This window comes from Melanostigma gelatinosum (assembly GCF_949748355.1).
Source record: "Melanostigma gelatinosum genome assembly, chromosome: 18".
In the NCBI taxonomy this organism is placed as follows: Eukaryota; Metazoa; Chordata; class Actinopteri; order Perciformes; family Zoarcidae; genus Melanostigma; species Melanostigma gelatinosum.
Genome location: NC_136651.1, coordinates 2929915 through 2944130, shown reverse-complemented (window position 1 = coordinate 2944130; position 14216 = coordinate 2929915). Strand labels below are relative to the sequence as shown.

The 14216-nt window shown below is 41.7% G+C and overlaps 2 protein-coding genes across 3 annotated transcripts in view; both read right to left on the bottom strand.

Annotated features, from left to right (window-relative positions):
* LOC306792817 (tenascin-like) overlaps positions 1-3782 on the bottom strand; it is a 41609-nt gene extending 37827 nt beyond the window's left edge. For both annotated transcript variants that reach the window (XM_079290151.1, XM_079290152.1), the window contains exon 1: positions 3683-3782. The gene's annotated coding sequence lies outside the window, so the exon portion shown is untranslated. The remainder of the gene's footprint in view (positions 1-3682) is intronic.
* A 4384-nt stretch (positions 3783-8166) lies between these two features.
* On the bottom strand, positions 8167-13920 carry LOC306792011 (TNF receptor-associated factor 2-like; the record flags this gene model as incomplete). Its single annotated transcript, XM_079288988.1, has 11 exons — positions 13782-13920; positions 13056-13265; positions 12437-12515; positions 11437-11535; positions 10899-11060; positions 10720-10794; positions 10427-10501; positions 9708-10286; positions 9021-9198; positions 8653-8801; positions 8167-8385 (listed from the first exon to the last, which is right to left on the bottom strand). Exons 2-11 carry the CDS (start codon positions 13241-13243, stop codon positions 8167-8169), a joined length of 1803 nt encoding a protein of 600 aa, XP_079145114.1. The 5' UTR covers positions 13244-13265; positions 13782-13920.
* Positions 13921-14216: the final 296 nt, after the last annotated feature.

Below are 14216 nucleotides of genomic sequence, written 5' to 3'. Positions count from 1 at the left end.
GTGTGTTTGATGTATTTGAGCGATATAGCTGCTGTTTCAGGTGAAACAAAAAAGGATTTTACTTTTTAACCAAGTGGTTCATTTCTGTAGGGTCCTTTTCATAATGTTGTCGGACGCTTATAATAACAATCTGAGCCGGTCAGTGGTCCACACGGTGATCTTTTAACCTGTTTTCACTGCAGTTTGACATCACGGATATATCCTTCAAACACGTCTTTTTTTTTCTTCTAAAAATTATGTATATTTTTTTGGGGAGTGCAGTTAGTGACAGTATGGGCTCTAGTAGAGCGCGGACAGTTTGACAGAGTAGCAGCTGGAGGCGGGGCTTAGCGAAGGGTTAATTAAACGACACTGACACGCTTCAAACGATAACGACCAACAGCATTTATTTGCCATTTCTATCTCCACCACTCATATTTACTTTAATTACCAACATTACAGTGTCTAACAGTTTTAATTTCAAATAGAGTGGCACCAGAACGATGTAAAATAAAACAGTACGCTGGTTGTATTCGTTATATGTCACAGCGAGAGAGGATTACGTGAATGAGCTCACTGCTGTCCAGGTGGAGGATGAATCAGCTGGTCGTGCAAACGCTCAATCTCAAACGCTGGAGCCACTGACATAACATAAGACATTACTCTCCTATATTGTCACCTCACACACTGGTTCATTCTGTGCAGAGAGCAAGAGAAGCGTGCTGTATCCTGTCTTTTTAAATACGTATTGACAAGACCTCAGGGAGTGACCTGATTCCAATGCTAACCAGTATTTAGTCAATGTGGGACACGGTAATACGCTCGAACACGATACAACAATGTATAATATACACGCATGAACTTTTATCAGACTAGTGGCTTATTGAAGTGCTCTTGCTGTTCTGTGATTGTATCATTAGCAGCCCACTCCTCAAACAAGTCATCTCAGATATTTTACTTTAAAAGTAGAAATACTACGGTGTAAAAATACTCTGCTGCAAGTAAAAGTCCTGCATTCAAAACATAAACAATCAGCATTAAAATCTACTGAAGTATTAAAAGTAAAAGTACTCATTATGCAGAATGGCTCATTTCAGAGTATTATTCTATTATAAATAGTGATACATTTTGTGTAAGCATCACTTTAATGTTGCAGCAAGGTGGAGCTGAGTTCCATTACTTTACATGCTGCTGGGTAGTTTATAGATTTTGAGATATATATATATATATATATATATATATATATATATATATATATATATTAAGAAGAAATGGTAGCTTCAGCCCAGTGATATAGTTGTGAACTGAATATCTTTTGGACAATTTTATTGTGAAAAAATTTGAATAATTGTTTGTTGCAGCCCCTAAACAGTCATAAATCCAACAATGCCACTTCAAATCATGAACAAGCCAAATTCACATGTAACAGCTCAACCTTTACCCTCTACATAGATAATGGATGCACAATAAACACATACGAAATAAAGTTTCACACAGTAAAAACCTCTGTGCAGACTGTCATCTATAACCCCACATGGGTTAGAGATGTTTCCACGAAACCAAACAACACATTGAGGACTCTGGTTGTTTAGTCTGAGCTTGATGTCTGACTAAAAGAGAGCGATCCAAAAGTGGTGATGTGTTCACGCCTCCGTCATTCTCAAACATCTGGCTTATGTACGTAAAACCGCTTTGTCATTCTTGTTTTGTTGCTTTCGGTCCAAAACTGATCGCGGTGACGTCTGTCTCGGCTGTTCTGTGTCAAAACTCATGCGAAAAATGTACAACTGTTGTTTTTGGGACGGAGATTAGAAACCTTTATTAAAGTAGTTTAATTAAGTACAAACTTAAGAAACTGTACTTAACTTAAGTATTTCCTTTTCATGACACTTTTTACTTCAACCACATTTCAGATGAAACATTGTACTTTTCTACATTTATATGCTCATATTTTCTTATAGAAACTCATGAACAATGTATAAAATATGATGCATTGCAAGAAAGTAACCCTAACCCAGTATCAATTTAACCTTAAAATGATCAATAAAGACTTATTAATGATATTTTTAATGCTTTAACACCAACCTAGCATGATTAGAGGTTATACGACTACAGAGTACTAAAATAAATAGATACTTCCATGAAGTATAGGTCTTATGATCTAGTTTGAGATCAGTAAACAGTGTTTATCTGCAGTAGTTACGTTTAAAACACAATGGCGGAATATGTGCAGCTGCAATTTGGACGAATACAATTGAAGTTTCTATTAATAATGATTGAAGAATCGTATTAAAAAATGAAACATTTGGTTGTTTGCTTTTGCACTGATAATAATTGAAAATATAGGCCTTTTAAAGCTGCACCAATCAATATTTTTTATATCAATCATTATTGTAGAAATCCCCTTTTCTGCTGCCCCCTAGTGTGGATTATATGCAAAACAGCAACATTTATCATGTTTTTGCCACTTTGGTGAAACACCACTGTCAGATTGATGTACATGTAAAACACAAAAAGAAAACTAACAGCAATAAATACTGCATAACTTTATGCTGCCATATATATGTCAATATATTCAAGAAGCCTAATAGTAGTAACAACGTCTCTGTGTAGTCAACAACTGTCAAATCAAATAAAGTACACATCAAATATATTTTAACAAATTATTACTCTGTTTTCTAATTCAACTGGATGGATTATAAATAATACATAGAAATACATAAATAACTGTTCTTCTCATTTAAAGTGAAATAAGGTCTGGATTAAAGGATATGAAGATGTGTTTGACTCCGTAAGTGTGTCGATGTGTGAATGAATGGCTTCATGCATAGATGAATGTACAGCACTGCAAACTTCAACGTCAATAATAAACACATAGTTGAATAAACACCTCTGTGAACGTTTTTTTACAAAAACTAAACATTCATATCTGAGCTGTTGTAGTGGATTGTATTAGATTATGTAGTACCTAACAAAGTGACCAAGGAGTTTAAACTCACAGTAAAATGACTGAGTTGCTTATTTTACTGGTGGACATCTATAATACATGTAAAACATATGTAAAGCATAATGTGCACCATTCAGTGAAATGGCTTCTGTCAAAAGCAGAATGACACTGTTTACAGTGCGGATTATATGCAAAACAGCAACATTTATAATGTTTTTGCCACTTTGGTGACACACCACTGTCAGATTGATGTACATGTAAAACACAAAAAGAAAACTAAGTTGCAGCAATAAATACTGCATAACTTTATGCTTGTATGACAATCACATGGTCTAGGGGACACAGGTAAGAACATGGCTCCTGACAATGTTTTCACACCATTCCACTGAACCACAGGTGATGCAAACGCAGCAATGCACCAGTAAAGGCAGGAAGAAGAAGACTGTTGGCGAGTAAACATGGATGTTAGACAATCCTGGATTTAAAATACTAAGTTTGTGAATGTTTTATGGGGGATGAATATGCAGCGCAGTTTTGGTGAGAAACTGAACGGAAAACTTGCTTGTTTACAAAATAATATATATATATATATACACACACACACCGATGGATGAAGTTAGGGGTTAGTTTAAAGTTAATTCCTACACACACGCACACAATGACATGCATGTACAATGTAAACAAACACACGTGTCTGTTTGCACTGAGTAAACATTGAATATTGCTAAATATCGGACCAGATCTGTATATATTTACCCTTCCAATGACGAGATGAGAATTGTCGACGACCGTTGCTTTGACGTCTCGGACCCATCCACTGACCAACTGATTATAAGCGTCGAGCCATTTGTAGCACTCCAACTCGTCTTTTGTGTAAGGACTGGGGGTGTTCACGAGATACGTGTAGATGTTGGCGTAGTTTACCGATGGAAGATAAGTAGGATCGGCACTGAAACCATCTGCACTCATCGTATAGGGATCCAAGTTACCAATAACCTTCGATTTGGCCAGGTAGCGAACCTTTGATGCACTATCCAGTGATTCAAAGTATGGTATTTTCGCCGCCGTGTAGGATCTGTATGTACTCCAACATGGCGGACAGACCTCGTAACTAAGGAGATCGTGACGTAGGAAAAAATGGACGCCAAAAAAATGTACTTAGCTTGTTGAAGTGAAGCAGTTGACTCCATCCCAGCGATCCGAGCCGCCAGGTGCACAAACGCGGTTTTTCCGTCTTCAAAACGGTCCTTCAAAGATGTCTGAAGTGTTGGCATCAAGCTGAGCTGTTTTGTGAAATCGTGTATTGAAAGTAGCGGAAGCTACACGGCTCCTCCGGTGAGCATAACGTCCAGCAACAGGCGAGGCTCGGGGGTTGAATTAGCCGCGCGATTGAGAAGGGTGCGCTCGATTTATGAGCCGGCAGGTGGAGTCATGTGTGAGTGAGACTAGCACCGCACAGGAGTTTTATAAAAGTATGAGTGAATAACATAATTATTTTTATTTCTATCCTTATCTTGTTTTTTATCTTTATTTTTTTTATTTAGTAAAGCTGAGGTATTTTACTCAAGTAAAATAAAATTCTTCATTACAGGTGGAATGTACTTATTATGCAGAATGTGAATGTTTATTATTATATTATTGGATTATTGATAATGTTGCATTAATAATAAAAATAGACTGATAAATAGTCTTTATTGTCCCACGTGATACATACAGTGGTCATAAATACACGTGTACATTCACATATGTTCATTTTCTTCCATTGTCAAATAAAGAGGTCATAGGAAACCTTTATAGTGAATCACTGTCCCCTTCTCCTCGTGCCACCACATCCTCTGAAGCTCACTTCCTCCTGACTCCTCTGCAGAGTCTGACTCACCGAGACTCATTACAGAAGTACTTAAAGTTCTCTTTCAATCCAAAAGTTCTGTTCATGTTTGATACAACTTGTCCTGTTTTTGAGCATTTAGGAAGTGAAAGGACACAAATTAATCTTTATTTTTAAATCCACTCGGCTGTGAACACAGCACAGCGTTGTTCTGAGGGCCAAACTGCTCACTTTGTTCTTTGTGTGAAGAAGTCCACTTCCAGTAATTGTCTGAAAATGCAGATTCATTTAAATGACTCTGCACAAGAAAGTACAATGTTCCCTTTTTTTATTTTTAGTGTACTGTGTGACTGCATTCAGAGCAACAAGGCCGTTTATTTAGCGCCCTCTAGTGGGCAAAGATGGGGAGTAACTATGTACAACTTTGAGGTAGTTGTGCTTTATTTAGAGATAAAAGTATCCAATATTTCACCAAAACAGCAAATGAATACACATTTGTGTGACAGAACTTTCTTTCCGATCCCTCAAATTTATCTCAGGAGGGTCCCGACCCCACTAAAATACCTAAATGTACATGAAGTAGTTAAAATAAGTAAAATACTGTATTAACGATCTAATGATGTCACATATAATAATAAATCAGCCACAGGGGCTATTTTTTTCCATTACTTTCGATACTTCAAGTACTTTTAGCTGATAATACTTTTTTCCCTCCTAAATAGGATTTTGAATGCTGGAGTATTTTTATATTATTGTACTTTTACTTGTGAGTCGAGCTTTCTACGGAGAAATGAATTAAAAATACTCCACAAGCTGAAACCAGCAACCTTTATTACATACTGCATGTCCTTTTTTAATCACATCAATATTATCAACGTATATATATATATATTTATTTCAAGGGACATAAATCACTCAACGAAATACCCTGTTTTGGACAAACAACCGATACAAAGTGCACAAATAAAGTCGGTTCAAGTCGACTGCATCACATTTACAGAACTGCTGTTTTGCGTTTAGAAAAAAATAAATCTACATCTTACATTCAAAAACAAAACCTGGGGAGGGTTTCTGTACTCATGGGGCAGTATTCATATTCTCAGAGAAGGGGTGACCCATGCACACACACACACACACACACACACACGCAGCACAAATTTAAATATAAACATATTTGGCACCATATTTTAGCATAGAACATAAAATATAACTTGCAAATACAACATCGTTAGTATACGGAGGTAATATTTGATTTTGGCACGATACAGGACCACTTAAAAAATGTCATGTTCATCCTCCTCATTACATGCTCAGTCTTCACTGAAACGTTGTTTTTTTTCTTTTAAAGTTAAGAATAGAAACCTCACTTACAGCACGAAGTCCTCAGCATTAAAAAAACGTCTCTAAAGCCTCACTTCATGAATAAAAACCACGCTCGATGACGAGGAAAAAGCGGCGTTTCTTAAAAAGCGGTTGCAGTTCTTCGGCGTCGCAATGAGCGATGTGAACAAATGAGTCGAGTACGACTTCTGTAAACCCTTAAAGCCAAAGTGTCATCAAAATATCACAGACATAATCGTATATATTGCACTCTAGAAGGAATCATAAATCCTGACTGCACAGGGGGGGGGGGGGGGGGGGGGTCCTGGCCTGTTCAAACCATCTTGACAAACAAAAAGCTGGTATATAGATATAGAATTAATAAGGTATTCAGGAATACTATGTTTATTATAACATCTCATGTATATTAACATTGATATATAGATTATTTCAACATTATGATATGAAAGATACGTATTTATAAATTGCTATGAATATAGGCGGCTGCTGCTGTTGAACACACGCAGCGGCCGATATAACATAATAACTATTCTATGATTATTGTTTCCGTCCAAACAAATCACAAATAAACGCTTTCACAGGCGCGCCGGCCCACGGGGGTAAACCCGATGCAAAGACTCCATCGTGAATGATGGATTGAAGCCTCCCATGCACAGAGAGGTTCCAATACAGGTCGAGGCTGGTTTTCAAACAGGCCAGCGTGAAACCTCAACAACCTCAGCATGCATGCTAAGTGAGCAGAACAGCAACCTCTGGTGGACACATAGAAGAATTACACGTTATAATGTGGATCAGTGTGCAGCGAGAGCACATTTTAAGAACACTACAGAGCTATCTGGGGAGGCTGCGCTGAACATCTGCAATAAGTGACGTCAATAACGGCGCCCCGTTCACCCGACGACGAAAGTGTTACAATCTCTCGTTTCCCACGTCGCTTCTCAGCCTCCGCACACATTTACCTCATGTATATTTGCACCGACATATATATATATTATAGATTCTATCTTAAGAGCAGCAGAAACACACACTTTGTATACTTGTATGGACAGAAAACAAGGAACGGACAATTCCTTCATTTCGCGGAAACCTGTGTTGACCTTGAGTCTGTGGTGGGGGCACAGTACTATGTGATGAGATGTGAGCTAGTGAGCTTATCCTGGGGGGGGGGGGGGGGGGGAACTCCAGCTGTGTTTGATGTGATGTCAGAGTTTAATGCCTCAGGCTTGACCGGCAAGCTGCCCTGACTCCTTGGTAACGCCACTGTATCTTCCACAGATGTACCAAACCACCAATCAGAACCACCAACAGAACCCCGAATAGGAACAAATAACACTCACTTTACATGTTAAAGTAGCCTGGCTCCAAAGACGTGCAGGCAATGTCCACCATCACGGATGGCTAATTCACTAACGAGTTCAACAACAAACGAGGAAGCTTTTTCGTAAAGCTCAGTGAGAGAAATAAGGAGTCGTTTTATACTTAAAACGCCAGCGGCATGCCAAAGAAATTAAATTCAAATAAAAAAAAAGGCAAAATAAATGCCTGTAATCTTATTCATAACATAACTCCACGTTTGTCTATGCAAATTCACTCGACACTGGAATTGAGAAGCTCACAATATCCACAATCTGCAAGAAAGAAAAAAAGCTGCAGTCAAGCCATGCTCTAATATGAGAAGTCATCAGAACGATCAGCTGCCTGTAATCTACAACCCTGTTCTAGCGCGCATGCCTTCGACTGTAGGGGCTCAAAGTAAGATGCTTACTCACTCTTTCTGCACTCTTCTTCATCATCTCTGCTCCTACTCAACACTGCGCTGACCTCGCTGCACCGGTGCTCCTGTGTCCTTTTTTTTTGAAAACTGAAAATGTTATGTGCACAACTGAAGTGACATTTTACCCCCAAAAAAAGGCTTTTCGCACCCCGAAATGTACGGCAATGGATGGTGGTCCTCGCATAGAGACCACCTGGATATGACGATGTCAGCGCCGTCCGGACGGAGCAGACTGCAGCCACACTGCAAGGGGGGGACAGTGAGAGGTTGCCAAACCGGAGGTATGGGGGGGGTGGTCTAGAGGCCGGTGAGGTCCACGATGGCCTTGATGAAGATGGTGTCGTCGCGGATGTACGAGTTCTTGGCGTCGAGCTTGGAGAGCGGGCAGAAGAGCGGACAGCCGCTGGCGATGTTCATCTCGCTCACCGGCCGCTGGAAGGAGGAGGAAGTGACGTCGGGTCGAAAGGCGTCGATGATGTGCTCCCTGTTGCTCTGGTCCAGCAGCATCAGAGTCACCTGGAAGAAGAGAGACCCACGAGAGACGTTATTCGATCGGCGCTCGTCTACTCGTTAAGATTTTTATTAAGGCCGACGCCAGAGCGACTTTCCCGCTGCATGAAAGAAAAATGCAACTGCAGAGAGCTGTTCAGTAACTTAATAATGCATCTTTAATTTACCGCCTCAACATACAAACTGCATGAGACACAAACACACAATTTTCAGCATCTTTGTTCGTCAAACTCTTGGTAAATAAACGCCCCTTTAGACCTGCAGATGTGTTACCTTCTGGTTGAAAGGCCATTTGAGCAGAGCGTCACTCAGTCCCCTCATCACCACAAAGAACAGGGACAAGTGGCTGCCGCGCCCCGTCCCGTCTCCGTTCAGGTAGATCCGCAGACACATCTTGTAGCCGTACTTACTGGTGTAGAAGGCTGGATGGAAGAGGGGGGGGGGGGATTCAGCTGTAGTCATTTGCAGACAATAAAGCACAAAAATAAACACACAATATATGCAGTCTAATGGGGCAGGGCCCCTTTGTACGGCCTCATGTTTTGAGTATATGTGTAACATCCGAGTGGATCTGCTCGTACTCGCTGTTAGCTGGCGCGTCATAATCATTGCCGGTGGAAACAAACATTGCCGGATGTTACCTGGTGAGAACATGGCAGGGGCTCGACCTGCGATGGCATCCTGTTTCTTTTTGGCAAAATCGGAGATCCTCCAGACAAAGACGCCGTCAAAGGTTGTGGCAGACATTTCCCTCAGCCGGCCCTCCATCTCAGCCACCGTCAGGTCCTTCAGCGCCACCGTCCGCTCCAGCTGCCGCACCTGGACAACGAGCACGGACACAAATATCGATAAAGCCTCACAAAAAAAAGTGAATGTTAAAGGATTTTGTCGCTTCGATTATGATACTTTGTGTTGCTCCTATCATGCTCTACGTTATGGAACTACAGTTCCCACAATGCTTTGGTGGATGTAAACAGGAGGCCTAACGTCAGTATGGATTCAGTGAGTAATGCTGTGGGCTACAACTTGAATCCTGTGTTTTTAGCCCATTTTTGTTTACATTTTGACAACCTGGCATCATGAAAAGTATGCCGGATTAACCGTCAGCACTTCCTGTTTACAAAGTACTGTTTCTCAGGCAACTTCTGTCTTTTTTTCGATGGTTCTAAGCGGATTTATGGACGTTTATTCGTGACGGACATCAGACATAATGACACATCCTCAAGTGTGCGTCACACGTGATCTAAAAATATGTGTATCACGTCCGCGTGTTCAGGTTTCTCTGAGCTATGGCTCCCAGGAGACGTGATTTCAGGCTCCAGCCTGACCTTGTTGCTCAGAGCCTCGATCTTGTCCTGGTCCAGTTTGTGCTGGCGGTTGCTGGCCTCCATGGTGGTGGCGAACCTCTCCACCTCTCTGTTCAGGACACACACCACATTCTCAAACGTGCCGGATTTGACCTCGAGCTCCGTGCACCTGCGACCCAGCTCCACCACTTTGGTCTTCTCGCTGTGGAGCTGGAGCTCCAGCGCCGCGCCCACCGCGCTGGGCAGAGGCGTGAAGGAGGTGGACACGGACAGAGTGGGAGCCAGAGTGGGAGCCAGAGTGGGCGGTGGAGGGAGGGGAGCTGAAGCGGTCGGACCAGGGGGACCGGAGCTGGAGGATGAGGAGGCGGCGGCGGCTCCCTGCACGGGAGGCCCAGAGGAGGTGGTGCTAAGCTGGGAGACTCTGGCCTCGAGCTCCCTGAGGGACTGTTGCAGTTCCACCAGTTTGTGTCCGGCTACTTCCAGTCCCTGGGGCTGCAGGCCCTCCATGCTCACTTTCATGCCCATAATGTAGTGCAGCAACAGATTGAGGTGCTCGTAGGCGAAGGCGCGCTCGTGGTCATGAATCTTTTCCTTTTCCACCTACAGAAAAAGGAAACGACAGGAAGTAAATAAAACAGGACCAACACATGCATGCAGTCTGATCCGCCGGATAGATTCTTTGGAAGCGTCTCTTAACTTAAAGAATAAAATATCATCGAGATGACAATCGGGCTACTTACAGACATGTCACATCCCACGACATGAAATCGACACGGAGTTCTGAATTTGCTGCAGAACTTAATGTGGTCCACATACTGAAAAATACACAATAAAGAAAGCCATCGAGTGTTATTTGCAAACTTAGCAAAGGAGCCCGGAAGTTCAATTCACAACATTTATAGCTGTTTCGGAGATATTCAAAGATTCCTTGAAGACTCGTCTAACCGTCTGGATGAGAACATATTCCAGAAATACTAAATCGTGATCCGATCCTTCTGCAGCCAAATGTTTCCGCGTTGTTTTACAGATTCACCTTTTCTCTGGGGATTTTCTTCTTGGCACAGCCTTCACAGATCATCGGGTACTTGGGACAGATCTCATCATGGGCCTGAAATAAAAATAAAATAACTACGGCGTTGCTTTTCGTGACGCACGAAGAGCAGCAGTGACGAGCCGAGCGTCTCCGCTGACTTCGGATAAACCGTCGCTCACCTTGATGTTTTTGAAGTGAAACGGCTCCTTGCAGTACTTGCAGTTGAGCGTCCTCTCTGGGCACTCTCGCTCGTTGTGGCGCTCCTGTTCATTGAAGCGAATTCGTTCTTTACAGGAGGGGCAGGGGATGATCATGAACTCACACTTCCCCTCGTGGTTCAGCTGTAAAAAAAGAATACAATTAAAAATGAATCAATAAAGAAGTAGAGCGGAACAGTACGGAACCTTCTGTAGCGCCGTCGCTGTTTTATAGAAACAGAATCCGGTTTATTGCCAAGTAGGTTTTCACTTTTAAGGACTTTTCTGTGGTGTCTTGGTGCGTTACAACAAACGGTGAGAGGAAATATAAATAGAAGCAGTAGAAGTACTGAAAGAGACAAAGAACTATAAACAACATGAAAGAAATAACATGAACAATTTTAAAACGAAAGAGTATGAAGTATAATATGTATATATAAGTATATATGAATGACAATTACTTCACAGACATTGGGGAAAAATCGAAACATCAAAGAAATGATCAAAGATCAAAGGTCACCTCGTAGTCTTTAATGCTGCCCTTCCAACTGCAACTTTCATTGATACAAACAGCTGAAAGGTTTTCCACTTCCCGTCGCACTGCGTTGTCAGGAAAAGCCTGAAAAAACAAGAGAAAACTAAAACAGTTCCTCCAGCGGCCCTGTTCCTTTTTATAGAGTATTCATGTTCAGGTGAGTGTTTTGAATCAAAACATGGAAGTTGACGTGTGTTTTTAGGAGCGCAAAGATTAAAAACATTTGTCCTGCACGTCTGCTGCTCACAAGTAAAGCACGAGGCAGCAACAAGACTTCAAGGCTACAAAACAGGTCGGTGAGCCGGTTTCATTCTCGTCCATTATTACAACGATCGGACAATAAATGAACATTTTCAATTCATCATTCCTGTAATTTGGCTCCTTTGTACCTGAAACTGTTTGCTCAGAAAGTTAAAAGATAAATAGACGCACATTTATTGTGATGAGGTTGCCTCAAATATCAAGAACTATACTCAGAGGCCACCAGTGTGTACTTTTACTTTTGAGAATACTTCAGGACTTATGTGGTATTTTGATGAAAGGACTTTACTCGCTGTGGAGTATTTTTACAGTGTTGTACTTCTACTGTTACTCTGTGGCTACAAGAAATGGATCATCTTTTCACAGCACGTCTTCATCTTTTATTCTATTTAAAGACATCAAAGTGAAACAGAACGATAAAGTCTTAAAGACCCTGAAGACATGCGTTACTACTGGTTAGTGTACTATTATACAGACATACAGTACATTGTAAATACATTAATGCATGTTGTCTGACTATTTTATTCCTTGTTTTACTTTCTTTCTGAATGATACTATTTCGATAAAGTTATAAGTATTATTCACATGCATGTATTCTTGGACTGTTGGTCACTACTTTTAAAATGTAATACTATTGGAGCTGTCGTGGTACAAATACTGTGCATAAATCATCTGAAGACATTTACTTAAATTCTGAACTGGATAAAAATGTATTTTTACTCACACATCCTTGTTTCAAAATCGATGTAGGATCCTCAAAAATATCCTCTTTAATGCAGGCGCTGCATTTCTGAGGTCCATTACTGCAATAAAACAAGAATATACTCTGATGTACTGCAAATCCAAAATATGCAACCAGCACATACACAGTGGTGGAGAGTAAATGTACTTCAGTACTTTCCTTAAGTACAAGTTTGAGGAAGCTGCAACATTAAATTGATGAACACATATCATATATACTGGGTCATTCTGCAGAACGAGTACTTTTCCTTTAGTTCATTTTACCGTATTCTTCTGTATTGTGACTCACATTTATTTGTAAATGCTTGACTTTTTTTAGCAGAAAATGTAGTTTTACTACTTTTACTTCCTCCACCAATGCAGATACCGCCCAAAAACACAATAATATCATAAATATCATTCTGAAATAGTTCATAATGAGCACTTTCACTTTTGGTCATTTCAAAGTTTTTTTTCTGCACTTTTTACAAAAGTAAATTTGGTAACGCGTGACTTTTTACTTGCAGCACAGCAGTATTGCAACTTTTACTTCCTCCGGCACCGCAGAACACACACACACACACACACACGCACACACGTTACACACAGTTTTACCTCCTCACCTCACAGTCCTGTTGAAGCAGTAGGAGCAGAAGCGATGTCCACACTGCGCCTGAAACGGCCGTCGGAGGATGTTGTGGCAGCAGTTGCACAGGTGCTTGTCCTCCAGCTGGTTGCCCAGGATCTTCTTGGGGAAGCCGGGTTTGTTGCTCTCCATGGACGAGGGAGGGGACGGCTCCTGCGTGGCCATGGTGTCTGTTCACACGTCACACCTGGAGGTAAAAGAGGGGGGAAAGACATGAGGGACTTCATCTTTGTGCAACAGTTAGGGAGAACATGCATTTCCTGTTGTTAGCACTGACAGCCTTTAAAAACATGTGTGAAACATGATCCCCCCCCCCCCCCCCCCCCCCTCCCATCACAGGCCAGCTGGAAGGCCCACACCCTTTGTTTACATTTCGAGTATGCATCCCTGGCTCCTTCTTGTGGTTCACTTGGCCCCATAAACTGACGCTGCTGCCTCTTTGTGTTCACAACAAGTACTCTGCTCAGCCTACCCAGGAACGGGGCTCACAAATCGCACATCCATTGTCTCTCCTCCGCTTCCTTTCCGCTTTCCTTGTCGCTGTTGCTAAGCTATCAGCATCCTTTTAGTCAGAAGTGGTACCCAGCGCGCGCCACCACGCCCCTTTCAAATCTGAAGCTTGCAGCCTGAGAGACACCATTTACCAACTGGAAGAAAAAGAAGCTTTGCTTCAGATGTTGCAATCACGAGAGTTTGCACTTACCAGCGTCTGTTTTTAGTTGTTTTAGTCTAAACTGTCATCGCGTGCAGAGGCTGTGGAATCACCTTTCCCGGTCGCAGGTAGTCGCTCGCGCAGCGTGCAGATATCGCATGTGGTTTTGCAGCCGACTGGAGGTGTTTTCTTCAACGTCAGCCACATAATATAGACGCGCTCCCCCGAAAGCGATGGCTGTTATTGTCCAATATCGCCATTGCACTTTCAGGCTGCCGCTTACGTCATGCGGTGGGCCGAACGCGGGTTGATAGGCAGACGAGATGTGGAGGCGCGCGTGCCATTGGTTCAAAAGCCCACGAGTGGGCGGGTTCGCTTTGTTGTGAAATAAACATCCAGATAACACTTTCTTTATCAATGCATCTTCCTGCTTTTTGCAACTGTTTAATGAAAGACATATTCTTTATCTATTTTCTGCAGTGATAC